Source organism: Phyllopteryx taeniolatus, chromosome 19, assembly GCF_024500385.1.
Source record: "Phyllopteryx taeniolatus isolate TA_2022b chromosome 19, UOR_Ptae_1.2, whole genome shotgun sequence".
Lineage (NCBI taxonomy): Eukaryota > Metazoa > Chordata > Actinopteri > Syngnathiformes > Syngnathidae > Phyllopteryx > Phyllopteryx taeniolatus.
Window position 1 is genome coordinate 18,080,029 of NC_084520.1, and position 24,039 is coordinate 18,104,067.

The 24,039-nt window shown below is 44.0% G+C and overlaps 3 protein-coding genes across 7 annotated transcripts; 2 read left to right on the plus strand and 1 right to left on the minus strand.

Moving 5' to 3' along the window:
* Positions 1-559: 559 nt before the first annotated feature.
* On the plus strand, positions 560-3,598 carry LOC133469453 (transmembrane protein 100-like). Its single transcript, XM_061756569.1, has 2 exons — positions 560-691; positions 1,841-3,598. The coding sequence occupies exon 2, from the start codon at positions 1,859-1,861 to the stop codon at positions 2,288-2,290; it is 432 nt and encodes a 143-aa protein (XP_061612553.1). The 5' UTR covers positions 560-691; positions 1,841-1,858; the 3' UTR covers positions 2,291-3,598.
* Positions 568-11,993, plus strand: si:ch73-256g18.2 (small integral membrane protein 36). Of its 4 annotated transcripts, none has more exons than XM_061756573.1 (4): positions 568-691; positions 5,553-6,133; positions 7,539-7,977; positions 9,728-11,993. In XM_061756573.1, exon 3 carries the CDS (start codon positions 7,596-7,598, stop codon positions 7,899-7,901), a length of 306 nt encoding a protein of 101 aa, XP_061612557.1. In that variant the 5' UTR covers positions 568-691; positions 5,553-6,133; positions 7,539-7,595; the 3' UTR covers positions 7,902-7,977; positions 9,728-11,993. The 4 variants fall into 4 exon arrangements, with proteins under 4 accessions (XP_061612557.1, XP_061612555.1, XP_061612556.1 ...); XM_061756571.1 differs by having other exon boundaries at positions 5,553-5,757; positions 5,875-7,977; XM_061756572.1 differs by having other exon boundaries at positions 5,553-5,757; positions 5,899-7,977.
* Positions 11,994-16,295: 4,302 nt separating this feature from the next.
* Positions 16,296-23,719, minus strand: LOC133469448 (hepatic leukemia factor-like). 2 transcript variants are annotated; one of them, XM_061756561.1, is made up of 4 exons: positions 23,512-23,719; positions 22,262-22,579; positions 19,816-20,030; positions 16,296-19,015 (listed from the first exon to the last, which is right to left on the minus strand). In XM_061756561.1, exons 1-4 carry the CDS (start codon positions 23,603-23,605, stop codon positions 18,797-18,799), a joined length of 846 nt encoding a protein of 281 aa, XP_061612545.1. In that variant the 5' UTR covers positions 23,606-23,719; the 3' UTR covers positions 16,296-18,796. The 2 variants fall into 2 exon arrangements, with proteins under 2 accessions (XP_061612545.1, XP_061612546.1); XM_061756562.1 differs by having other exon boundaries at positions 16,296-19,012; positions 23,512-23,718.
* Positions 23,720-24,039: the final 320 nt, after the last annotated feature.

Here is a 24,039-nt window from a genome sequence, read left to right on the forward strand (position 1 = left end):
ACCAGGCTAGAGCACAACAGATATAGATATATTTATAGAGCGCTAGTTCATGATAGCACCCTGGTCAGAGGCGGCGGAACCAGGGGGGCACTGTGGGAAAGGGTCACCCACCTTTTGGCCTGAGTTCGATGTGCCCGCTTGCTTTGATCACGTATGTTGCTTACCAGTAGCATAATGAATGACATGTAACGCAACAACACATCAAAGCGATGTGCTGTACATTTTTGAGCACGGTTTCCCTCTTTCTTGGACATGTGCCCGATTGCATGCCATTATGCTACTGATAAGCCACATCTGCTCAGCTGGGCACCACCCTCTGTGATAAATGGACATGGGTGATAAAAGGAGCACATCAAAAGCGGGCCAAAAAGTGGGGTGGGTCTATTTCTCCGCTCATTGTGGGCTAGCACGGTACCATCAGCAGCTAGAATGGTGCTATCGTGGACGAGGCACAACAGTGGACTTGCGTTGCAATTTGAAGGCAGGAAAGAGTTAAAAGTTGCTGCTGTGTGGCGTAGGAGGTTCACGGAGGAGGAGGAGGAGGAGGAGGAGGGGGAGGGGGAGGGGGCCGTTTTCTATTGATAGTCATCTTCACTCGGACTTCGGCTTAGTTGGGACCACGCGCGCAAACCTGGAGGGAAGGAAACAAAAAGGAAGATGACACCGAGATGAAGAACGACACACTTCAGTCGTGAGTTGATCGATTATCACTCGGAGTTACAGCGTTCGTCTTCTGCGGTGCTCACATTTGTGAAACGATCTAAAATGTCTTCTGGTGCGTTTCCCAAACTTTATTGAGACAACGCACATATTTGACCTTGGAAAAATCTTACAGCACACACCACTAAACAAAAATATAGTGAAATCATAACGGTCTCGTTGCGGGAATGGTTAATTGCACCTTCTGCCATCTAGTGGAAGAGCACTGAATTGCTCTGCTTGTCGCTGGCATGGATGGATGAACAAAGACATGATTTGATCAAGTAAATGAATACAATTTGGACCGATGAGTAAGTAAAATCTGATTATTTCACCTCTCGCAGTGGTTGGAATTGGTTCAAAACTGTCGATCAAAAATGCCTCCATGTGATCTCATCCAGTTGCTCTGTGATTGACTGATGAAGATGGCCAACCCCAATCTTTATTGGACCAAGGCACAGACCAAACAAACATTTCTCAAAAAGCATATGGACTCAAAGAATGATTATCAGACACATACCGATAATCGGACCGATTTCCCCCTTCTGACTAAAGTCAGCGCTGCCTGATTATTGCATGTCTCAAAAGCGGGGTACAGTATACACGCGTCGATAACTGGACCGATTTTCCCTTTCCGATGAAAGTCAGCAAGGACATCTGACCTGATCAGATGTGTCTAAAGCGGGGTACACACACAGCGACAATCTTAGCGATTTTGCGTCCCGATTCCCCTTCCTTCCGATCAAAGTCAACCAAGGCCTGATTCATGGATGTCTGCGGTGCGCTCACACGATAATCGGACCCATTTCGAGCCCAGCTCGACCTCCTAACAATAGTCAGCAAAGGCCTGATTGTGGGGTGTCTCTAAAGCAGGGTACACACATACCGATATGAACCAGCTTCTTCCAAGCAAACTCAGAAAAAGGCCGGATTATTGGATCAGTTTGCCCTTTCTGATTAAAGTCAGCAAGGACCTGATTATTACGTCTCTGACACATACCGATAATACGACCGATTAAAGTCAGCAAAGGCTCGATCATCAGATGTGGCTCATGCGGGATACACACATACCGACAATTGGGCCCAACTAAATCCACATTCCAAGCTGTCAATCAAAAATGCCTCCATGTGATCTTCCCAGCTGCTCTGCGATCGGCCGATGAAGATGGCCCACCTCTTCCTGGCCGGCAAGACGGTCCCGCCAGAAGACGGCAACCTGGCGTCTTTCTCCTACGAGAAGCTCGATTCGGGCGGTAAGGACAGCGACGCCGTCGTCACGGCGATGTGGGCCCCGCACGCGGACGAGGCGCAGCTCTTGAGCGCGGCCACCGGGGGCGCCGAGATGTCCTGCTACCGCTGCACGGTGCCCTTCGGGGTGGTGGTCCTCATCGCCGGCGTGGTGGTGACGGGGGTGGCCTACACCTTCAACTCGCACGGCTCCACCATCTCCGTCCTGGGACTGGTGCTGCTGGGGGCCGGGCTGGGCCTGCTGGGGGCCAGCGCCACCTGCTGGAGGCTGCGGACGCGCGGGAAGAGCGACCAAAGGAGGAGGGAGAGCCAGGCCGACCTCGTGGTCGGCCTGGGGTACTGAGACGCTGCGAGACGGACCTTCGGGGGATGAAAAATGATTTGCAAGAAATGATCGGAGGAGTTCTAAAACCTTACAGAGGAGACATTTTCCCAAGGAGCCCTTCATAATCCTAACATAAATTCAACATAACTGCCATAGTATTTTCTGGAGAAAAAAAAAAAGTCATCATTTTAGGAGAATCAACTCGTATATTTGTATTTATATTTGAAGTCGTAATATTCTGATATCAAAGTCAAAGTTTAACGAGGGAAGAAAATCGGACGGAATTGAAAACTTGCTCGTTTTCGAGAAAAAAAGTTACAATTGCAAATTAATATTTCTTCGAGAAAAAAAGGGGCAATGTTACGAGAATAAGGGCATTTTTTTTTTTTTTAAAGCTGTAATCTTCACAAGAACGTGTATTTTGTCAGGATAAAAATTCCTAATCTTACGTGAATCAAGTCTGAATATTCTGAATAAGTCAGAATATTCTGATAGTTCATTGAGAAAAGAAAATTCGAAACAATAAAAAAAGTTGCCTCTTTCAATTTATTACTTCATCGATGAATGGGTTGTCTCATCAGTCCGATTTAAAAATCCCCCATTATTTCCCATGCCTGTTTTAACCTGTTGGTTTGCTGTGCAGCGCCCCTTGCGGTCAGGAGGTTAAACAACACTCAAATGATCATCAGGATGTCACGATGAACTCATTCTCAGAGTTTGAATTCAATAAATAAATACATCAAAACAATTGACGTAACTTTCAAGGAGCAGATAAGATAGAATGAATAAATGCTGCTATGAGAAATGGTACTTTGTTATGCTTATGATACTTTTTGACAAAAGTGACAAAAAAGCTGCAACTCTTCCGATAAACTGTGTACACATACCGATAATCGGACCAATTTTTGAGCCCAATTCCCCTTACTTCCGATCAAAGTCAGCATACTTCTTTTTCTTTGTATTTTCTGCCAGTCTGGATATCCTGTTGCACCATGCTGCCTCCCACAGGTCAGTCTTGGTACTACACGAGAAAGTCAGTTTAACGTCGTCATGCGTGTACCGGGCTTTCGGAGATTAACTTTGGCCCACACTCTGTATACAAATGTACTTTTTTATGTAAACACGCACAAATGCCAGCAAAATACTAAACTTTCTTGCCAGAGGCATATTATTCTGATTTCTAATGATAAGAAAAGTGTGTCACAAAAATAGACAGTAAGTCAAACTTTTTTTTGGTTTGTTTTTTGTTTTTTAACCGCCTTATTTATTCATGCGTCACATTCTGCACGACTGGATGCTTTTCTATGAATAAAGTCACCAGATGTTTGTGTTTGTGTTGTGTTTATGTTGCTTGGTGACTCGTGTGCTTGGGGGCGGGTCATCGGGGTCATGAATGGGTGGGCCTGGCTAACTTTATCCCGACCCGAGTGCACTGAGCTGACAATGTGACTGCGATTTGTTTTGTTTTTTTCTCGAAAGTTGGGGTTCGCAGGAAGTGACATCATGACCGCTTTGATTGACAACGTCAGTCAGACATACAAATAGGGAAGGCAAGGGAATATATATATATATATATTTAAATATGAATACAGATTTATAAAAAATGCAATCAAAACACAAAATGATGTACAAACGAATCATTTAAATAACATTGTTATACAGAATTTCATTCTATGATAGCATGAACTAATGTATATGAAATTCTGTATCTCTGAACTCGAAAAAAAATGTACTGTACTCATTTTCATACCATAATCATGTATGAAATTGAATATTCGTCCATCCATTTTCTGTACCGGTTTATCCTCACGCGGGTCGCCGGCGTGCTGGAGCCCATCCCAGCTATCTTCGGGCGAGAGGCGGGGTACACCCTGAACTGGTCGCCAGCCTATCGCAGTGAAATTGAATAATTATGGCATTTTTTTTTTAAATGTCATTCCAATTGTATAATCATGACATATTCAGTTTCACATTCAATTGTGCAATCATGACATAAGGTTAAGGTTTGGGAGGGCTTGGCGATTGGTTCTCGGCGAGCGGCATCACCAGCGTTGCGTCGTGCGCCCCCGGTAGCAAAACACTCAACTTTGCACGCCACCGATGTTAAATCTAAAGTGAAATTGTTTAATTATGACAGAGCAGATCTCAATTAAATTGTATAAATAAGACATTTTCAATCTCATATACAGTAAAACATAACGATGACATTTGTTATCGCAAGTTAAATGGTATGATGACATTTTCAATATCAAATTTAAATGTATCATTATAGCATTTTAATCCTTCTGTGAAACTATAATGATGGCATTTTGAATCCCGCATGAAATTGTACAATTAAAAATAGTGTCAGAATGAGTGATTAATCTGTGCCAATATTCAACGTATTGAACGAAAAGCCTAATGAAGCGACGTGCGAGCGTGTATTCGGACTCAAGTCAACGATTCCTCGACTTTGGATTCGTTGGAAGGGGATATCCCATCTGTGCCCTCCCTTCCTGAGGTGTAGCACAGTGGCACTGCCCCCCCCGCCCCCAACACTAATCACACCCGAGACTCCCGCGCGGAAAAGGCCTGGCACGCAAAGAGACTGGATGAAAGGGACCGACCGGAGAACAGGAAGACGTTTGCCGCTCGTCCACGCCCGCCGCCTCAACTTTGACCCCCGGAGGCGGGTCACCCCCCCCAAATCGGGGCTAAACACAGGCAGGCGGGCGGGCCGGGTTATTCAGAGAAGCTACTGCAGAACAAAACAAGTCTCAGAATAAATCAAGCTCATCTTCGCTTTCCGTTGTCCTATTCATAATGAAGACAATAAAATCACAAAAACTGCGATTGGCTGGCGACCGGTTCAGAGTGTACCCCGCCTCTCGCCCAGAGTCGGCTGGGATTGGCCTCCAGCACGCCCGCGACCCGCGTGAGGAGAGGCGCTACAGAAAATGGATGGATGGAAAATCATCATAAGCAATTTACCAATTATTTCATACATCAAAAATGTGTATTTTACTCATCTTTGTTTTATTTACAAGAACTTAAGTCACATTTTTTTAAATACATAGAAAAACATATTTGAAGTTGTTTAATTGACTAATATTTTGTTGTTTATTTAATAACATTTAAATTTAAAACATGCATACGAAATGTTTGAATTACATTCACCTGTTGTTGATGTTTGTTTTGTTTTGACCGTCAGGTTTTCAGTTTGTTTGTCCCGTCGAATATCCGTCAGTGTGCATTTCGTTCTTTTAATTGTTATTGTTATGAATATTCTTATTTCGACTAGGGCGCTCACCATCTGCTGGCGAGGACGTGCCCTTAGGCGGCGCTACTTCCTGTCCGTGTTATTGGACGAGCTTTTGGACTTCCTGCGACGATGCGTTCACTGACTCACATGGAGTCCATCTGGACGAGACTCGGGCTCACGTGCTGCGTCGGACTGATGAGCACCAGATGCACGAGGACTCGCCGCTTTCCACTTTCTCAACACTGTGAGGAACCTTTTTTTTCTTCAAGCCACCAATCAGACGTCGTAAAAGTACTCACACTTTGTACTTGACTAGAAGTAAAATACAAATAAATGTAAATGACACGGTACACTTCTTTAGCAGCCATCTCCATGTGGTTATTAGCGATTCTCTACTAAGGTGACGCATAGAACTCGGTTGAAAGGTCGCAGGGAGGAACTGGTTCTCGACTGTAGTCCTGACTATCAAGAAAGACGACGTGAGGAAACACTTAAAGCTACGCAAAGAAGACACCGAGCTCAAGTCCAATCTTCCAGTGACGAGCCGTCGCTTGGTTCTTTTTCTTGTGTGCTGCGAGCTGAAATTTGTGTTACGAGCGAGCGTCCCATCAGCAATTCAGGTACAATAGTCAAAAACACAAATACAAAATGAAAAGACTCCCGAGGATTGGAATTAGTTTGAATATGAACTCATTCACTGCTTTTCTCAGCGGGTTGTCGTGCAAGAGTGTCTCGCCCAGTCGCCCTGTCTGTGAACATCAAGTTTGTAAAGCAGCGTGATGACTAACACGTCCCTGTAGATGGTGATGTCGCGTCACTTTCGGACCTACTTACTCGCTTGAAGTCTCGGCGCCCTTCGCACAATGCTCATTGCACCGGACTATTGCGAGATTAGTCATTCAAACTGCTCCAAGTGCTCGAGGACTCGGCATGTTTTTGCACAATTGTCAAAAATACCAGACAACTAGTAACCCTTTATTGCTCAGTGACTGTTTTTCTCAATGTCTTGTTTATGTCTTCTCCAAAGCGTTCCGTGTCAACTGACTGTCCGTTGTCGTACTCGAGCGGCTCCAAATGCCGGAGACAAATTCCTAGTGTGTTTTTTTGGACATGCTTGGCAAATAAAGACGATTCTGATTCTGATTCGAGATTTGCGCAGTTTTTGAGTCGAAGATCAAATTCGACGGCGAATCTCGGCTTGTCGCGTCGATGGTGAGGGAGAGAAATGCCAAAATGTTGGAAGTCGGACAAGTTGAGGCACCTCACAAACAGAGCGCGTCCAGTACGTGTACGGTATCAACCCAGTATGTGTCGTGGTAGCTAGTGGAAAGTGTGAAAGAAGAAAAGATGGCACCGTTCGGGGAGCGAAAAGCACGTAAAAAAGCAGCCGACATTCAACTCGCCCAAGCGGTGAGTCAGCGTCGCTCACGCTGCGTTTTAGTTGTATACAGAATGTGGAAATAAATGATACTTTTGCCATTGAAATCCATTTCTGTCTTGTTTTTGTTGTTTTAGAGTCTGAGGGGTGGCAAATGCGAAAAATATTAGCATCAAAGTCACTGTTGGTGCCTGAAATGTTGCTTTTCACCCAAAGCTCGTTTTCTCCGCTTTTTGCTCAGCCAAAGTGTTTTGGTGAAAGCAGCCCATGTTGTGCTGCTGACGACGAAAGAAGGGAAAACGCGAGGAGCTAACTTTTTTTTTTTCCTGGCGAAAGAAGCGAGTCTCCTCTTTCTTCTGCTCGCTCGGGTACTTATATTGTCGCAGCGCTCTCCAAAGGTCTGTGAAAATGCCTTGAAAACAGCTGCCAGCGAGCAAATAGCGACCATTCCAATTCCTACGAGTGGAAACAAGCTGCGGACGTCACCGCGCCTGCGGCGAGCGTCCGAGCGTGGCTTAAGTTATTAAAAGTGAGCAGCTTTAACCATTGGTCGCCGACATCGAAGGTCGGCTTAATTCCCGTCCGGCTGTCGCCGCCCGCGCTCATCATCCCTCGCATTTCATCTCTGGCCGAACGCCGTCTCGCAGGGCCCCGGACGCCTCCCCCCCCCCGCGGACCCTCGGGTCGCGCTATGAAGCGTCGGCATGGGTTTTATGGAATTCTACCTGGAGATCGACCCGGTCACGCTCAACCTGATCATCCTGGTGGCCAGCTACGTCATCCTGCTCCTGGTCTTCCTCATCTCCTGCATCCTGTACGACTGCCGGGGGAAGGACCCCACCAAGGAGTACGCCCCCGACAACGCCGCGCCGCCCCCCGGCCAGTCGCCCATTCGCCTGGTGGTCATGCAGAACTCGCCCGCCTCCGCCCGTTACGAGCCCGACCGCGCGGCCGAGCCGCAGACGCCCGACCTGAGCCGAGATCGGGAGAAGAGGAGCACGCTGGTGTGAGGGGAACGAAAACCCAGAGCGGCCCCGGGACCCTCCCGTCATTTTCCGCCGTCCCGCTTGGTGCGCATTGAAGCGGGTAAGATGACATCGGGCTTGAACATTTTGGGTCCAAAAAGTCAGAGTTTTCTTAGATCATTTGAAATATCAAAGTTCAATAAGGGGAAAAAGTGAATTTAAAAAAAAAAAATTTAAAAAAAATAAAATAAAATCGAATTTACTCTCATAATGTTGACCTTTAGTCACTTTCATTGTCTAAAAAAAATTCATAAAAATAAAGAATACAGCGGAGCCCTGCTATTCATGAAGGACAATAGTGAAAATCTGCAAATAATGGACGCTGCCTTATAATTATGAGAGGGGGAAAAAAATCTGCAAAAAGGAGGAGGAGCAGTTCAAAAAAAGAGAGAAATAAGCGGGGGGTTCCCACGAATAACCGGAGATTGGTTCCCCCCCAAAATCCAGAAATAATTAACACAAAAAGAAAAAACACAAATAAGCAGCTGATTGGGTAAAAAGAATAAAGTTATATTTCTACAAGTCGCAGTTTTATGATATTAAAGTCAAAGTTTGAGGGAAGAAAGTCAGATTTTGACAAATTGAATTTCAAAAATAGAATTCAATTCTTGTAATCTTACACCTTTCATTCTGGAAAAGATTTTTTATTTTTATTTTTTGGTGAATAAAAGCGAGAATTCACCCCAAAAAGGTGCTTTTAGTTCAAAGAGAATATCTGTATTCAAATCTTTATTCAAGCTGTAATGTCAGATTTACATATGTAATCAAATATGCATTTTTTTAAATAAAAATGAGATAATAATCTAATCCCTGCACTTTATGACGTCCTACTTTTAGGATTCGCGTAGCGATGATGTTGTGAGCCAGACTAAAAGTGCAAATTAACGTTGGTGAGAACAGCGGTTGTCATGGAAACAAAGCCACTGAGGCAACATCAGGACCAGCGAGTGACGACGGTGATGCAACACTGGGAGTTTTTATTATTCAAGTGAATTCACCAATCCCATAATAAAAAGACATTTGAAAAAAGGTTAACTTTTTAACTGACGAGTCCTTTAACGTGATGAATGAATTAAAATGAAAGTAAATGAGTGAATGCATTTCAAATAACCGATTTGAGGGGGGGTCGTACCGCAACAAACTCCTCCTCATTTTTCATCAGGACGATTACTTTATAACTTGGATGCTGATTGGCAGTTGCAATAGCCAATCAGAGGGCAAGCAGAACATCAAGTACAAAGCGATACACGGGAGCATCTCATCGGATTACGAGATTAACATCACATTGAAATCTGATTAATTATCGTCACAGCTGTTGAAATAATCTTTTTTGTGTATTATGTGACAGGGGTAAAAAAATAAAAAATAAAATAAATATCAGTGCAGTCTTGTTGCTTGACTACTATTATTATCATCATCGTTATTATTATTACTACTTTGCCTTATATGAAAGTCCGCTAAAATAATGCTAACACAAAAAGTGAAACACCAAATACGGACTACTGACATTACAGTAATTACAAAACTTTAAATGCAGACAGACAACATAAAAATACTCACAGGCATATATTCTTTATCTTCTGAAAAGGACGACTAAAATGATTGCAGTTTAGTTGTGACGGTTTTCTGTGCCTCATCATCATCAAATCTACATTTGGTACGTCTGTATGTATTCTCTCTATTCTCTCTGTAGATCTTGAAAGATTTGACTAGCACAAACGTGGCTAATGTTGCTAATTTTGGTGACTCTTACCCACAAAAAGGAACTGTTTTCATCAAACTTATTTGTTCACTTCTTTGTTTTCGTGCAGGCTTTTGTCTCGCTCAGCCCGCTGGGAAAAACAAAGACTACAACTCCCACAATCCAATACAACTCTTCCTTAACCCCGCCCCCTCACTTTGGGGTTGGGTGGGTGGGGGGGTCATGTGACCAATTTGTCACAGGAAGGAAGTCGGACGGCCTTGCTGAGTTCCTGCTGGCTTGTGTTGGACCAGGAAGTAACCCTATTTGGACACCTTTCACCTAATCAGTTCTTTGTTTTGATGCTAGCCGAATGCTAACGTATGCTGTTAATTGAGCTAGCATGTTGTTAAAAGTCTATTGATGGAATATTGATTTTTTTATGTTATTTTTTGTTTGTACTTATTTTTGACAGAACATTGGTTTGAAATGAGAATGAGGGTTTAAAAAAAAAAAAGATGTTTTGTCATTTCAGAGTTAAAAATGGCAAAAGTAGCAACTGAAAGTTACCCACGAGCTGCCAATGAAAGCTTCATAGCTGGCTAAGTTAGCCCAGCCAATGAGAGTTGAGCTTGTGTTGGACCCGAGCAAGTGGACCAGGAAGTGACCATATTTGGACATGTTTCAGGGCCTCAGCTGTTAGATTTGATGCTAGCCCAATGCTAACAGTTGTAATTAACAGAGCTAGCACATTGTTAAGATTTATTGACATCGTACTGAGTTTAAGTGAAGATTAAGTGGGAAAAGAATGCTGAAACATTTTCGACATTTAGCCAGAAAGTTGCAAGTAACATTCTAGCCAGAAAGCTAAAAGTAAGATGTGTGAGTTAGCCACTACTAGTCAAGGTTTCTTGACAGAATATTGACTTTTAATGAGGATTAGGTGGAGAAAAAACAAACAGCTTTTCCATTTTTGCTGGAAAACTAAAACTAGCATATCATTTCGCCATGTTTCAGCACCTCAGCTGTTTGTTGTGATGCTATCCGATGCTAACGTTCGATATTAATTGAGCTAGTACGTTAAGGTTTGTTGACAGAATATTGGGATTAAATGAGGATGAAAGAGGGGAAAACAGACATTTTAGACATCTTAGTTGGAAAGCTAAGCCGAGAATGTCCGAATATTGGCCATAAATGAGGAAAGACCATCTAGAAGTTAGCAGGAAAGAGCTAAAAGCAGCGCATGTGAGTTAGCCACTCGCTGTTAATGAAAGCTTCACATTCGGTTGAACAGTTAACCAAACAAAACAAGCTTGACATTAATATTAATGAAGTGTGTCTAACTTATTTGAAGCTAATCAAACATTTCCCTACATCAGTTTCTTGTCTACAGTCAACATTGCTGTTTTTTTCCCAAACAAACAACACAAACTCTTCTTTTTCCCCCCACCCCCTGCTACTAAAAGCGGCTTAATCTGTGTAAAACAAGCTAAAAAGTCCATCCATCCATTTTCTTTACCACTTATCCTCACGCGGGTCACGGGCTGCCGGAGCCTATCCCAGTTATCTGCGGGCGGGAGGCGGGGTACACCCTGAGCTGGTCGCCAGCCAATCGCAGAGCACATACAAACAAACAAGACATTCGCACTCACATTCACACCGACGGGCAATTTAGAGTCCTCAATTTAGAGTCCTCAATCGACCTATGTTTTTGGAATGTGGGAGGAAACCGGAGTGCCCGAAGAAAAGCCACGCAGGCACGGGGGACAACATGCAAACTCTGCACAGGCGGGGCCGGGGATTGAACCCCGGTCCTCCGAACTGCGAGGCAGACGCTCTAACCAGTCTTCCACCCCGTGCCGGCAGCTAAAAAGTCAAAAGTAAAAAAAAGATAAAAAGGGGATAAGGTGGACAAGAGGCTAAAAAAAGGACAAAAGAAAGATAAAAAGGAAGTTGTTTTTGCGCAACGACGGCGACGCCAAATCCTCTTACGTAAAGCAACCCAGTGCGGCCTGTCAATCATCCATCAGAGGAATTGCACAATTATCCGCCTGCCTGCGTCCATATTCCATGTTTGTGGATTACATTCTGCCTGCTAAGTATTCGCAGCGCGTATTAAAAATGTGTTTGTGCTTTTTTGTGCGTCCGGGGGCTTACGTAAAGCTTTGCTGGCCCACAAACACGCAAACCTCAGCAACGGTGGTGGTGATGATGATGATGATGATGATGATGATGACGACGACGACGACGGTGACGACGGCGCACGTAATCCCGCCTCAGGACGCTTGATTTCGTGTACTTTCTTTTAATTTGAAGTGTTTGATTGTATTTGTCATGTTCGATTGACACGGCAAAATGATGGAAATCAATTAAAGGCCCATGATGATCACAAAATACTTGGATTATTTTGGAAATTTATTTTACATCTGAGCTTTACTGTCAAGCGAGCTATGCATATGAGAACACTAAAATTAATTTTTTTAAGTACAATTTATTCATCATTGAACCATTTAATTGTATTTGTTTACTTAAATTGGACCTTTTTTCTACATACAATTTCTTTTATTATATGTTATTTCTATATTATGTTTATTCATAATAACATTTTACGAAATGTTAATTAAATTACAACATTTTATCTACAATCATTTATTTTGTATTTTAAATATCTATTATTACATTTTATGACACTTTTGATTAAATTTGAATTAATTCAAATATATTTTAATTGAAAAGCTTTTTATTATTTAATATATTTACTCAGGTAAATTACATTTTAGGTTATTTTATTTATTTTAATTTACAAATATTTAATTTGTTTATCCAGGCACAATTACATTTTATTTCATGTGTAATTAATAATTGTAAATGTTATTTAATATATTCAGTAACATGTATTTTATTATATTTTTTAATATTGACTTACATTTTTTTCTTTTGACTCTTAGATAAAATTATTTAATTTTACAATTATTTATTTTCCATTAATTATTCAATATATTTTTAACATGTATGGTATGTCATTTTTAATTACTTTTTTTTTTTTACTCTGTAATACAATTATTTCATTAATCTATTTAAATATACAATGCTACAATGATTTATTTATTATTGACCATTACCACAATATCAAACATTATTGACATGCTTATTTTAGGAAATTTTTCATACAATATATATATATATTTTTTTTTTTTACTTTTCAGCACAATTATTGTATTGATTTATTTAAATTTAAAACGATTTGATTGATTTGTTTTTATTTTTATTTTACTTTATTTAACTTCTAAACTGACCATGAGATGCATTGAAATGATTGAAATGATCCTTCTTTGGAGCAAATACTTGACAAGGTGAAGCTCTTCATAATCTTGTAATAATGTGAAAAATGTGAAACAGTAGCAAGCAGCGGAGGAGTTTTAATTCGTGGGCCTGCTGCTGCTCGCTGATTTTCAAGCTAAAAGGGGATTTACAAAATATTGCTCTCATGTCCTCAAAACGACCTTATGTAATATTACTCACATTTGCAATGCACAACATGACACACACACACATCATCAACTACCAGCTGCTTACAAATCTACATCTACTAAAGCAAGATAGCCACCAATAGTATGTTTATCTGTATGTAGTTTTTCTCAAACCACTCGTTTGTTCATTTTAAGATTTTTTTATTACCTTTGAAAAATTGATTTTACATTTATTTAGTTTAACTTCAACGTATTTTTTTGTTTGAATTAGATGTATTTATTATAAAATCCTTAACATTTTCAATGTAATTATTCATAATTTAATTTACAATAATAATTTTCATCAACATATAATTGTATTGTGTGACGTGTTAAATGAAATAATTATTTTTTTCCATTTCAACGACACTACTATATTTCCTATTTTTTATTTACAATTATTCATGTTATTTGAAACAAAGTATTCATAAGTAAAATTGATTAGAGTCTCAGTTAAAATATAATTTAAAATATTTGTCAGTGCTATTTTTATAAGTATACTTTTTTATCTTTGTATATTCATTTGTATACATTTATTTTACAGTACAATTATTTTCAAAATTTCAAAACAATGTTGTTGTGTTAAAATGTCTTTTTTATTTACTACACTTATTTGTAATTACTTTTTGAGAGCTCAAAATAATCCAGGGACGAAAATGCGCTTTGATTTTCCTGTTTGTGTGAAGCTGCTGCCACCTGGTGGTCATCACCGGACGTGCTCAACCCACTAAAGTTAATTAGGGGCGTCAGCAACGATTCGTTTTGGCAACTTGCAGGTGCAATTTCCTCGATTCCTGATATATGGTCATTAAATATGAAGATTTTCCTTATGTACTTGTATTATTTGGGAATAAAACAAAGGAGAACACCAACTCCTTGTTATTCATATTATTTCAGCTATGGTATGACTGGTTGGACTGTTTTTTTCCTTGTACGGAGATGTTTAATTGGTGTTCGAATTATGAGTGTGAGGCCCAAAATTGTCACAATCCCCGTTCCAAACAGTGAACTACTGATTGGCTACAAATGAAAAGCTTTTAGGACTGGTGTTAGTAATACATCGAGCGAGTAAACAAGTGGCAAACCTGCTCGAAGTGCGGCTTGAAAACAGCGTCCGGTGGTCGACTTATGCCCTCCTCCTCCTCTTTCGTGCCACAAAGTTCCTCCTCGCACTCACTCTGCCGTCGTTCTTCCAATAGCTACAAATATTTCTTGGACGGCCGCGAATCACATTCACAACGATTTATCACTTGATCACAAACGCGCCTATTTTAGCGGCTAGCGAGCTAAACTAAACTAAGCTAAGCTAAACTCAGCGAAACTCGTGGACTTGAACGGCTTCAACAATGCAGGGCGAACCGGTCACACACACGCGTCCTTATTGATCATTTCTCGCTCCTCCTCTGACATTCATCAGACTGGCCGACGTCTTTATCAATAAAGTGCTATTTAAAAAAAAAAAAACATAACACACATATTGTGGTGTCTCGGTGCACCCACTAGGGGCACTAACGGAGAGGAATGTCTCGATGTCAGAATACGAGGAAGACAAGAAACAAAGAAGAATTCAGGGTCGTAGAAGAAGAAGCCCGGCTCACTGGCGTGCCTTCGTAGCGGCCATGTTAGAAAAGTTGACCTTCCCATAGAAGTCAATTCATGGACACTGAAATTAAGTCCTAACTTGCTCATTTCTCAACCGATTTTCACGAGGGTTACTATTTTGTCAATACCAAATCGTATTCTAGCAATAAACAACCTTCGAAAAAAATATAAAAATAAAAACATTATTTTTACATGTGAAATGGACTTTCACTTATACATTCTCATAATTGTACGTCATGTAACTTTGACCGTATGCAGCACAATGTACCGGCACGCTTGATCTTTTGGTTTTCTTGACATCCACACACATGGAATGAACTTTGACCTCCTTAGCTTACCGTCGCCGTAGGCATGGAGCTCAAAATGGGCCCGTCATTAGCATGCAAGCATGTTTCTTGGAAATACAACACATACACGCCTCCATTTCACGTCTGCCGTGCGTAAATCCAATGTGTTATCTAGTTATCGATACAATTGATTGATTACATTTTAAAACGATGTCAATCTATATATTATCGTCCGGGAGGCTAACTAGCCGAGCACAGATCGATCCAATTGGATCGTAGGAATTAAAATCGATTCATCGATGTATTGAATGAATCGTTACACCTCTACATTTAAAGTCAACTTTGTTCATCCATTTTCTACCGCTTACCCGACCGAGCTTCTCACACGTTCTCTAAGGGAGAACCCTCCGGAGGAAACTCATTTCGCCCGCTTGTACCCGGGATCTCGTTCTTTCAGTCATGACCCACAGCTCTTGACCAAAGGTGAGGGTAGGAATGTAAATCGAGAGCTTCGCCTTTCGGCTTAGCTCTTTCTTTACCACAACGGCCCGATACAAAGTCCGAATCACTGCAGGCGCTGCACCGATCCGCCTGTCGATCTCCCGTTCCATTCTTCCCTCACTCGTGAACAGGACCCCAAGATACTTGAACTCCTCCACTTGGGGCAGGATCTCATCCCCGACCCGGAGAGGGCACGCCACCCTTTTCCGACTGAGGGACCAGGGACTCAAATTTGGAGGTGCCGATTCTCATTCCACCCGCTTCACACTCGGCGGCTCCAGTGAGAGTTGGAGGTCACGGCCTGATGAAGCCAACAGAACCACATCATCTGCAAAAAGCAGAGATGCTGGTCCACTGCTTCAAGGCCAGGACGAAGACCACACTGCTCCTTCTGGATCTGAGATTCAGTCGAGGTCAGCGGCGCCCCATCCCCACGATACAGTGTTGACGGTGCACTGCTTCCCCCTCCTGAGGCGCCGGATTGTGGACCAGAATTTCCTCGAAGCCGTCCGGAAGTCTTTCTCCGTGGCCTCAACGAACTCCTCCCACACCCGAGTTTTTCCTTCAGCGACCACCAGAGCTGCATTTCACTTGGCCGGTACCATCAGTCCGCTTCAGGAGTCCCACAGGGCAAAAAGGCCCGATAAGACTCCTTCAGCTTGACGGCATCCCTCACCGCTGGAAGGAGTTTCAACTCCCACCTCCGACAGAAGTCAACTTTGTATGACTGTCTATTGTATTAACATTTAAGTAATAAAGCGGATTCATGTATGACTTCCAAGCCAAAAAAGACAACGTGTATTTTTGATTTTTTTAATTCATATTCATGGGAAAATTCAGGGCAAATAAAGGAAATGAGCATAGAAACATCAGGTAGAACACAAAGATAAATTACACCATAAGGAAAGAAAAAAAAAACAAGTGCTTGATGTCGAGTGATTACATTCAGAGGCCCAATAAAGAGTTTAAAATTGATATCAAGATCATTCAGCGTATAAAGACAACAGGTGCTCTTGTTTTGATTTCTTTTGGATTCTTTTGAGGTATTTTCAACTACAAACAGCAGAAAGAAACTTGCTAGCTTAATGCCCGTGTCATGTATCGCCCTGACGGACGGACGGACGGTCGATACAGCAAAAAGTCATCATTCGCTATGTGGCCAATTTATAAACAATCAATTTATTATGGCGTTAACAGTGAAGTACAGGTAGAATATATGCCTGTATTATTGTACGTGTTGATGCTCTGTATGTGTAAATTATCGTAACATTGATGCTAACTTCCATTAGCCTGTCTATGGTTTTTGCTATGTTAGCATTAAGCTAGTGAACTTTGATGAAATAATACGGTTTGGTTGAACACTTTGGTTTTTAAATATATTCAATGTCGAATTCTTCATTTTTATGTGTCACTTCTACAGTAAACTTCAGCGAGACGGGTCTTCTTTTCATTACGTCAAAGTGATGCTATATGACAGTCTCCCGTTTCGTGACAACAGGCGCTAGCCCCACAATACGTTTAAATGTGTCAAAAGTGCTTGAGGGGGTCAAGAAATATATTTTTGAATAGCTCTATATCGCAAATGTTCACCTTTTGCAGGTGTGTTTGGAACGTACCCCCTGCAATAAACAGTGACGTCATCAAATGTGTTTTTCATTTGATTGATTGCAATACTGCAGTGCTTCAAGTTGTGTCACCAAATCCCAAAATACACACAAATTATCCACAGCTGTACAACAAAAAAAGTATCGCAACATTTCAACTGAAAAGGTTTCGTTTTTGGTCTGTCGTACGAAAGTCAAAGTGTGACACGCACGCACGCACATACATGTCAGTACACATTCATGTCAGCACTGAGCGACGCACAAAGAAAATGTACAAATTTGCCACTAACGCACGAATAATTAATTGCATTCAAAATAAACTTTTGTGGTTTTGTCATATCAATCATTAAAAAAACATCACAAGTGGCATCCAGTCGACAAGAAAACGAACGAAATAATTAGGTAAAAAAGAAAACGTTTGCTTTGTTGACAATAGTTCCTTAAGTAATTCAATAGTTGAAGATATCTGCGGATGGGTTCGTTGCATGATTTTTTTTTTTTTTAAATGGAAAATTCTTATTTTAATACTAAAATAATTCCTTCTCATGTGTTTATTGTAATTAAGCATTTTTTTAAATAAAATATTAAATGTATATATAAATGTTTATTTGACTCCTTTTTATTGTATTATGTGTGTGTGTGTGTGTGTACTATATACAGTGTGTGTATATATAATTTCTCTTTGGGTTCATTTTGTCCTTTTCACTGATGCTCAGCTTTGAAAATAGGAAAAACAAAGTCTGGAATGTTCCAGAATCGTTTGATTTGTGGAATTGAAATCTCCCTTGCTTGGGCATTTTCGGCACTCATCGATATATACCAGTTTGCGGTACAAAATACTGCTGAGAAGATAGTAAAAGACAAAAAAGCGAATGTCAGAAGGCAGCGACGTGCATGTTACGTACGTGTGCCGCGTGCACAGGTGCATGCTGGGAACTCCTAATGGCTCGACTTACGTAAGGCGGAACGAGAGGAAGTCAAAAGAATTTGGCCAAAATGGCTGACTTTATGACAATTTTCAGCATAGGTCCTGGAGACTTTTTTGCGCATTACATGTCCACCCACTCAAAACGAATCCAGATTTTGTTGTCTGGCGCTCAGGTGGCGCGTCTTGAATGCAAAATGGCTTCTTTAAACCAAAATGGCCAAGTTCCTGTTCAATTTGGGGCCTCGAGACTTTTTCGTGCGTCGTGTCACGATAGACATGTCCACCCAATTTCGTGTTGATTGGTCAAACTGGTGTCGCGGGGGCCGAATTTTTCTTTTCTTTCCTTTTTTTTTTTTAAAAGGTCCAAGTGAAAAATGGATTGAGTGCAAAATGGCTACTTCAAACCAAAATGGTTGACTTTGCGTTTCATTTGGGGAACGAGCCCTTGAGACCTTTTTGATAGACGTGTCCACGTTTCGTGTTGATGGGTAAAACCGGTGTCAGGGGCTATGTTTTCAATTTCTCCAGGGGGCGCTAGTGAGTGATTGTAGGGTCCCCAGCATTTACCCGTTTGCCAAAGTGGGTGAGTTTTTGGCCACGTTGAGGCCCCCCAAAAAGGGCGAGTTATTCATAAACAGCCATTCCGAGAGGGCCTTCGCGCCATTCGCTGCTTCACCTGTGAGCGTGTTGAGCCCATAGGACCGCAGAGTGGGCTTGTGTGTGTGTTTGTAGGCGTGTATTGCGTGCGCGCGCGTTATGCGTCTGCCCTCACAGGTGTCCGTGTTGGGCCTCGTACTTGGCCAGGATGTTCTTGGCGCGTCCGAGCTCCTTGCGCAGCTCGCCCACTTCCTGCCTGAGCGCCAGGTTCTCCTTCTCCAGGAAGCCGGCCCGGATGGCGATCTGGTTTTCCTTCAGGCGCCGGGCGTCACGCGAGCGCTTGGCCGCCACGTTGTTCTTCCTGCGCCGGGCCCAGTATCTGTCGTCCTGCTCAAAGGCAACCACAGAAGCGACGTTACCTCCCACGACGACGAGCCGTGACGTTTTCAAAACCTTCTCTCGACACCTGCCTTCGACCCGGTTCGGAGCTGTTCAAAATGATTTCGCGGCCTTCGGCCGAGACCTGTTCCCGCCAGCCTTCCGATTACAACCCCAAGTCCAATGGAGTCGGCACGTTGTGTTCAACGTGAATAAAAACAGAATACAATGATTTTTTTTTGGGAACGCGTTGCAACCATCAAATTCCAAGTTCCTGATGATTTGCTCAAAACAATCAAGTTGATCCGTTTGAGGATGAAGTATCTTGTCTTTGTCGTGTATTCAACGAAATACGGGTTGAAGGTGATTTGCAAATCATTGTATTCTGTTTTTCATTTCTGTTTAACACAACGTTGGGGTTGTAGACCAGCTTTCAGTTTCCACCCGTTGAAGGCTGCATTTAGTGTCAAAATGTTTCGGCCTTCACTTGTTCAAACCTGCATTCAGTTGGAATCTGTTTAGGCCTTCCAGGTGTTTCAAGCTGCATTCTATTAAAACCAGTGTAAACCCGCCTTGTGTTCAGATCTTCTCCCCGTTTAAAACCGCCCTCACTTTCAATCACTTTAAACCTTTCTGCACCTGTCGAAATCCGCCATCTGTTCAAAACCTGTTTGAACCCGTTTACGCCTGCTGGTTTAAAACCCGCCTTCACGTCAAACCAGTTTAAACCCGCTTCGTCTTTTTGAACCCATTCCAAGTGGACCGACCGATCAGGCGACAGCAGAGCGTAATGAGTACCGGCTCCAAATTACCTTCCGGTCCTCGGGGATGAAGACCTTGCGAGCCTTCTTGATCATGGGCTGAGGTTTCAGCTCCTCGGCCGTGAACTTGCGTTTGCGCGGGTCGAAGGTTTCCTGGCCCGGAACGCTGGACAGCGCCAGGTCGGCCGGGTCCGGCTCGTAGCCCACCGGAACCTGGATGGTGTCCGGGTCAATCGGGTTCGGAGTGCTTCTGAAGTTCGGGAGGCCTGAAGAACAACAAGACGAACACGGCGACCTTTGTAAATATTTATTACGAACCTTTATTGCCATTTGTCTGATTGATGTGTACAGTCATCAGATTTTCTCAAATGTGGAACTGAACTAGCCTCAGCAAGTGAGGCAGTGACAGACTGCGGCCAGCAGGTGGTGATAGATAGAAAGTGTTTTTTTAAGAACACATCATAACAAAAGTAATAAACATCAAACCTGCCTCAGGTCGGCCGAGGAGGATTTAGGAGCCCAACCAACGGGGCGAACTTTGACCTGCTTTGACTTTTAGCCTAACCCTTCTATTGAAACCAGTTTCAACCTGCCTTGTGCTTAGACCTGTTTAAACCTCTCAACACTTGAAACTTGTTTCAAGCTTCCTTCGGTTGAAACTGGCCTCCTGTTTAAACCGGTTCAAATCTGTCTTGTCCTGAAACCAGTTTAAACCAACCAAAACCATCGTGTGTCGGCGGCTGCTTTTTTCGTCTTTTGTGTTTGTGTTTGGCATAAAGTTGTTGAAAGTTGTTCTGAGTCAACGTGCAGAGGAAAAGCTTCCAAGTTTGCAGCAGGATGCGGATGACGAGGATGTTTGTGTTTGCCTTCAGCCTCACGCCCGCGGAACTTTCCAGGTTACTCGTTCAGATTAGAAAAAAAGGTGGCCGACGTATCCGTCCGTCCATCCATCCATTTTCTTCCGCTTTTCCGAGGTGGAGTCGCGGGGGGGGGGGGCAGCAGCTGCTTAAGCGGGGAAAAGCCCAGAGTTCCCTCTCCCCAGCCACTTCGTCCAGCTCTTCCGGGGAGACCCGGAGGCGTTCCCGGGGTCTCCTCCCGGCGGGACGTGCCCGGACCACCTCACCGGGGAGGCGTCCGGGAGGCATCCTAACCAGATGCCCGAGCCACCTCATCTGGCTCCTCTCTGAGCCCCTCCCGGATGACCGAGCCCCTCCCGGCCTCATTTCGGCCGCTTGTTGTTTCGGTCACGACCCGCAGCTCTTGACCCTAGGTGAGGCTAGGAACGTAGATCGACTGCTTCTTCACCACGACAGACCCGACACAGAATCCGCAAGACTGCATGCAGACGCCGCACCGATCCGCCTGTGGATCCCCCGCTCCGTTCTTCCCTCGCTCACGCACAAGACCCATGAGATACTTGAACTTCTCCTCTTGGGGCGGGAACTATTCCTCGACCCCGAGAGGGCGCGCCATGAGGACCATGACCTCAGATTTGGAGACGCTCCAGTGAGAGTTTGAGATCACCACCATCTTTTTCAACCACATCATCTGCAAAAAGCAGCGACGCAATGCTGAAGTCACCAAACCGGACTCCCTCGACACCTCGGCTGCACCTAGAAATTCCATCTATAAAGGCAATGAACAGAATCGGTGACTAAGTTCAACCTTGGCAGACTCCAACCTTCAGTAGAAACCAATCAGACTTATTGCGGAGAAAAATCTGGCACTGGTTGTACGGGACTGAACACGGGGTCCAGTACCCCATGTTCCTCGAGCGCTCCCCCCCCCCACACAGGACTCCCCTCGAGGAGCCTGCCGAGGGTGTAGAGCTGGTCCGGTGTTCCACGGCCAGGACGAAAACCTCACTGCTCCTCCCGGTTCTGAGATTGGGCTTGCCGACCGTCCCTCCTGAATAGACCTTGCCGGGGAGGCTGAGGAGTGTGATCCCCCGGTAGTTGGAACACACCCGACCACTCCAGTCTGCCAATCCGGAGGCGCTGTCCCCAGCGTCCACGCGATGTTGCAGAGGCGTGCCGCCAACCGGGACAGCCCCACCACATCCGGAGCCTTCAGGAACTCCGGGCGCATCTCATCCATCCCGGAGGAGAACCGCCTCAGTCTCCAGACTAGGAAGGCGTGTCCGGTACAGTTCCTCAAAGCCTTCAGCCCACCGACTCACGTCCCGACTTGAGGTAGATGTGCGCTCTCTGCGTCTATTTATCGCTACTTTGCACTTTCGGAAACTGTGACGAGACTCTTGTTGTTTGTTTGTTTTTCTTGATTCCACAAACGGGTCGATTATGTTACTGCTGCGAGGCTGGAAGTGCGCGAACCATGGTAACGCGGGCTCTGTTGCCAGGATGCTTTTGAAATCAGAGCAAAGCAACAAAGCAACAAAGCAAAGAGAAAAAGAAAAAGAAAGAGAACAACATCTTCAAAGGCAGACAAACAAGCAAGCGGGAACTTTTTGTTCCGGGTCCTTTCAGCGCAAACGTACCTGGCCCGTTGGGGTTCCTGAGCAGACAACCGGGCGACGCGGCCTGAACGGAGGTGCAAGCGTGGGCGCTGAGGTGCATCATAGAGGGCGGCGCCACGGCTCGAACGCTCGGCGGCGGCGGCGGCGTGGCGTGCCGGGCGGGGCTGGACGGGATGCCGTTCTCGGACAGGAACTCCTCCAGGTCCATGTACTCCAGCTGAAAGTTGTCGCCGTCGTAGGGCAGCGTCTTGTCCCACAGCGTGGGCCCCAGGAAGGCCGACCGGGGGGCGCCGCAGTCCTCGTCCAGCTTCTTCTCTTTGTCGGGATCCTTGACCGGCGCTGCGCCCGCACACAACACTTTGTCGTAAACAACACGGCGCCCATAGCTCAGCAATGTATTGCAGCTTTATTGAACTTATTTATCGCTTACTACAAGCAATCGTTCATATTAGGGTTCGTTACGATCGTGGCGGCACGGGAAAGAATCGCCCAAGTGCACTTCGGTGGTACTGCAACTTTCTAATGTGCACCTCGTTTGCATTTCATCTTTGAAGGAATAATTTCCTACTTTTGAATCAAATGAAGCATTTCATTCAAACTGTACAGAACGCTAAAGGGACGTACAATGATATTTAACGTGCTTTTTTTTTTTTTTTTTTAGAAATGAAAAAAACCTCCTCCTTAAAAACAATAGAAACTTCTGCCTGTTACATTGCTGCATTTGGATGTCGTTATGATGGCGGCACTTGGAGAGGAGCGCTAAGTACTTTTTTCTTTTAAGGTGATTACGTTTGACAACCGCATTTCAGGATGACTACTATAATATCAGCATTAGTTACTATAAAACGTGAGCATAGGGAATAGTTATAATAATAGTCCTATTGCGAGAAGGAATATTTGCCAACATGGAGTTGTTGATGTTTGGCCTTAAAGCGACACAAAGATGGAAAACATCTTTGGTGTCGTGAGAACGAATCAGCGTGAGCATGACTGTGATGTCGCAAAACAAAGCTCATTTCATCACTCTCACAAAACTTTCTATTCCCAAATCAAGTGCAAGTGCGGTTAATGTGCCAAACTTGATGTCTTTGGTGTCACGGGCGTTCATCACATGACACCAAAGTTGTGTGATGATAATCTTCCTAATAAAGCAAGAAACGCACTTCTTCAAAAAGGTGCCGATAAAACGCGCGCGCGCTTCGACGTGACCCTCGCGACGAAGAGCCAGCTCGATGGAACGTCTCCAAATAAATGCGCCACTTTGCTTTTACCGTCATTGTGCCTGCTGGGGAGCCGGACCGGGTTCTCCAGCAGAGACTTGAGGACTCCGTGCGCGGCGACGTGCTCTCGGGACATCTCGTCCATCCGCAACCCGCAAAACCGAACGCGGAGACGAGCGCGAAGCGTTTCGGTGTGTCCGCTTGCGTCTCGCGAGCCAAACGGGGCGAGCGTGGCCGGGCGCGTGCACGACAAAGGGGCGGCGAGCACGTCGCGGACGAAGCGAGCGAACCGACTCGCTCCGGATCGACTCTTCCAAATGGAATCATTGACTCGCGCGTCCGAACGAAGCACTTCCGGGTTGGCACCGCCTGACGACGTCGGAAATGGAAAGTTGCTTTCGCCACCAACGAGCGGAAAAAGAATCTCTGAATCCATCTGAATCCATCGCGCAGATTATTCGAGTCCAAAAAGGGCGAATCGCTCACTGCCGCTGTCAAAAGTCAAAAAACCAAAACAACAACAACAACAACAACAACAGCAACTTGGACGCTGACAACAGAATGGATCGATGCAACTTA

What these genes read in the sequence shown, in the direction of transcription:
- si:ch73-256g18.2 (XM_061756573.1), top strand. Translation starts at nt 7,596, where the DNA reads ATGGGTTTTATGGAATTCTACCTGGAGATCGACCCGGTCACGCTCAAC.
- LOC133469453 (XM_061756569.1), top strand. Translation starts at nt 1,859, where the DNA reads ATGAAGATGGCCCACCTCTTCCTGGCCGGCAAGACGGTCCCGCCAGAA.
- LOC133469448 (XM_061756561.1), bottom strand. Translation starts at nt 23,605, where the DNA reads ATGGACGAGATGTCCCGAGAGCACGTCGCCGCGCACGGAGTCCTCAAG. An exon ending in CAGGAACCCCAACGGGCCAG is followed by an intron (nt 20,031 to 22,261) that starts GTACGTTTGCGC and finishes GTTGTTCTTCAG; the next exon opens with GCCTCCCGAACTTCAGAAGC. An exon ending in TCATCCCCGAGGACCGGAAG is followed by an intron (nt 19,016 to 19,815) that starts GTAATTTGGAGC and finishes GTTGCCTTTGAG; the next exon opens with CAGGACGACAGATACTGGGC.